Genomic DNA, 3,292 nt, shown 5'->3' on the forward strand with positions numbered 1-3,292 from the left:
TGTTTAAGAGAAAGAAATAACAAAACAGCTGATGTTAAAAAAAGTAAGTTAGAAGATGTACACACAACAGAAAAACTTAATAAACATGAAAATGGACTTAAATTTTGTAGTTTTGTTGAGAAATGTATAACAAAAGCACGACAGAAACAAAATATGGAAATTGCTTTTAAGAATTTAACAGCAAACAAGAAATATTTCTTTCCAAGTATGTTTAGTATATTTAAAGATATTATATGAATAAAAAATCTTGATAAATAAAGTTGTTAAAATTTAAAATGTAAATATCTCAACTTAATAACTAACTTCTAAGTAAAATTAAGTAAAGGATATGTTTTTAAACCGAATTTAAAAATATAGTTGAACAAAATAAGAAATAGTTAGTTAAAACAAATGTTAAATTAGATTTTTTAAACTTAGTTAAAGATTTAAATACAAACAATTGAAGTCGAAATTAGTTTTCTACAGCTACAAAATACACCAAGTGCAAAAATTCAGTCACACTTCACACTATTTTAACTAGTGGTAACATAAAAATAAATAAAGATAAACTTAACTTATATAGTATCTGTAGTAATTATCATATACAAATAAAAATTACATACACGGTGAATTACAGAAAAAAGTAGGCTTAAAAAAATAAAAAAAAACATAGTTAGTTTTAATAATTTTAAAATATTATGTAAACTATTTAAGATTTTGCAAAAAAAAAAAAGTAGCTTGTAGATATTTATAATAATTTTTGAGAATAATAATATTGAGATACAGTGTTTTAAATAATTTTTTAAAACTTGAATTGTCAGATTTTGAGTTGTTTAGATTTGAACTGTCATGTAACTATTGTGTTAAAAAAAAATGAATCTAAATTTTTAAACAAAATGAGTTTGACTATAACGTTGCTTTATTTACTTAATGCACTTTTTACTGTTTAAGTTTTTTGTTTTTAACTACGTCTATTAAGTAGTATTTTGATTAGTTTTGTGTAGTTGGCTTTGTATGTAATTGATTTTTTTTATAATGACTACTACTGTTACTAAATAAGATAAAATTGTATTTTGTTCATTGCTATGTTGAATAGTTTTTGGAATTGTTTTAGGCATATTGTTTAAAATCATCTATTAATAAATAACAGTTATATATTTGTTAAATAAATTGAATTATAAAACAAGATTCGTATAAGAATGGTTATAAATAGTTAACTATTCTTTAAATTTAAAATATGTTTAGTCAGTTTTTTTTATCTTTAAATTAATTTACAAAAATATCGTAACCAAAATTTTTTCAGGTAAAGTTACATTACATGAGCATCGCATTACCAAAGCCATGCAGCTAAATAAGGTGGTTTTAGAAAATAATGCAGAGCAAACACTAATTAAATGTTTTAAAGATAAACTCAATCACAAAAAATTTCGCTTGTATCTCACTCTTTTAAAAATATTTTTTTCTTCGAGCAAAGACGCTTTAATATACATGGATAGCTGGTTTTTGATGATTTCAGAGACAGATGACTTTTTGCAACTTGAAATAAATCTGCTTGAGGAGATTATTTCAAGATCAAGTTTGTTAGTAACTACTGAGATTGAAGTTTACCAAGTCGTTGATAAATGGATCAATCACAATTTAATTGAAAGAGGAAAGTTTACAAAAAGGCTGCTAAATAAGATACGTCTTCCACTGTTAGGAGAAAAAGCCTTGGAAACGATCTTAACTAAAAAGAGTTGTTTTACAAAGAACAAGGATTCCCGTGTGGTTGTAAACAAAATTTTGAAAGGTAATTTTGATTTTTATAGAAATAAATCGGGCAAGTTTTTCACAGCAAGATGCTGCGATCACGATTCGTTTGATCTTTTGTATTTTGGGGGAAATAGAAAACCTGATGAAGTTGTCGATGACAAAATATTAAAAATAAAGTATTCTGACAATTTTAACAGTTCAGAAATAGTTTCTTTATTAGTAAAAAAACGTTTCTACTCAAAATTAGTTTACCTCAGGGGAAATGTTTACATATTTGGTGGATATAGTGATAACGCTAATATCAGAGAAGAAGTAGAAATGTACAGTTGTTCTACAAAAACATGCAAAGTGGTTGCCAATATAGAAGACATAAATGACTATGAATACAGGGATTATGCTGTTTGCGGTTTCATGGACAAAATCTATCTTTTTGGAGGATGGGATCAAAATGATTTTGAAAGAGATTTGTGCATTGAGTTTGATACGAAAAATTTCTCTTGGAAGCACAAATCCAAGATGTTTGAAAGAAAAGAAGGTCCTGCTGCATGCGTTTTCGAAGAGAAAATAATTGTATCCGGAGGGACACAATACGTAGATTATGATTTTGTTAACTTTGTTAATTATTACGACGAAGAAGATTACCGAACGTTAAACACAGTTGAAGCGTACGACCCGATAGACGACACTTGGACAAAATTTCCAACCATGAACTATTCAAGATTTCTCCACAAGTCAGTTGTAGTAAAGAATAAATTGTTTGTTATAGCAGGAGGAACCGATATCAATGAAGTTTATGAATCTACTTCTAAAAAGTTCACTGTTCTCAAACCTTCATTCAGAACGACGACATACGTAAACACGATCCATTTGCAACCTTTATTTTAGAGCAAAAGTTCTACGTATATTTTGAAGGTTCATCAAGTATTTTCTGCTTTGATACAATAAAGGGTGAATGGTGTGAAAATCCAACAAAACCAACAAAAAATCTTGCTTCCTTTTCCGCTATCCAAGTTCCTCGACTATAATGTGTTTACGACTTTAGAAAAATGTTTATTTTTAGCTTATTGAGCATTAAAACAAATTAACTACTTGTACAGCAGATATCACGGTTACAAGACCACAAAAAGTTGCATTTTGTATTTTTTCGACATTATTCCTCGCAGTTTATAAAAAGATTTTAAACTGAGCTATCTAAATACAGTTTTTTCAGTACAATTTTACAAAGAAGCTAATAACTTTATGTTCATCTCTCTAACAACATCTGATTATGTTACTTTAGAATAAAATTGCTATATGGGCAAAATTTTTATATTTTAATAAGTTTTACAGTTAGACTTACAACTTATTTTTCATTTCTTTAACAATAACTCTTATTTATAGTAAAAAAAAAATACAAGTTTTAATTTTGATTCAGTAATAAGACTCTTGAATCTATTCTTATAATTTAAGCAGAACAGAACTTGTATTTCATGATGTTTCCATATACAGATGGAATTTAGAACGTTTTATCTGCAGTGTTTTCTTTCTTATAGAAATATTAAAAACCTAAGCTTAGTTTTTT

The 3,292-nt window shown here is 26.8% G+C and overlaps 1 protein-coding gene across 1 annotated transcript; it reads left to right on the forward strand.

The window, feature by feature from the left end:
- The first annotated feature begins 1,467 nt into the window (after positions 1-1,467).
- Positions 1,468-2,616, forward strand: LOC145834592 (kelch-like protein 7). Its single transcript, XM_082942065.1, has 2 exons — positions 1,468-1,634; positions 1,788-2,616. The coding sequence occupies exons 1-2, from the start codon at positions 1,468-1,470 to the stop codon at positions 2,614-2,616; spliced, it is 996 nt and encodes a 331-aa protein (XP_082798191.1).
- The last annotated feature ends 676 nt before the right edge of the window (positions 2,617-3,292 follow it).

The sequence above is a fragment of the Thalia democratica genome, chromosome 1, assembly GCF_965202585.1.
Source record: "Thalia democratica chromosome 1, ktThaDemo2.hap1.1, whole genome shotgun sequence".
NCBI lineage: Eukaryota > Metazoa > Chordata > Thaliacea > Salpida > Salpidae > Thalia > Thalia democratica.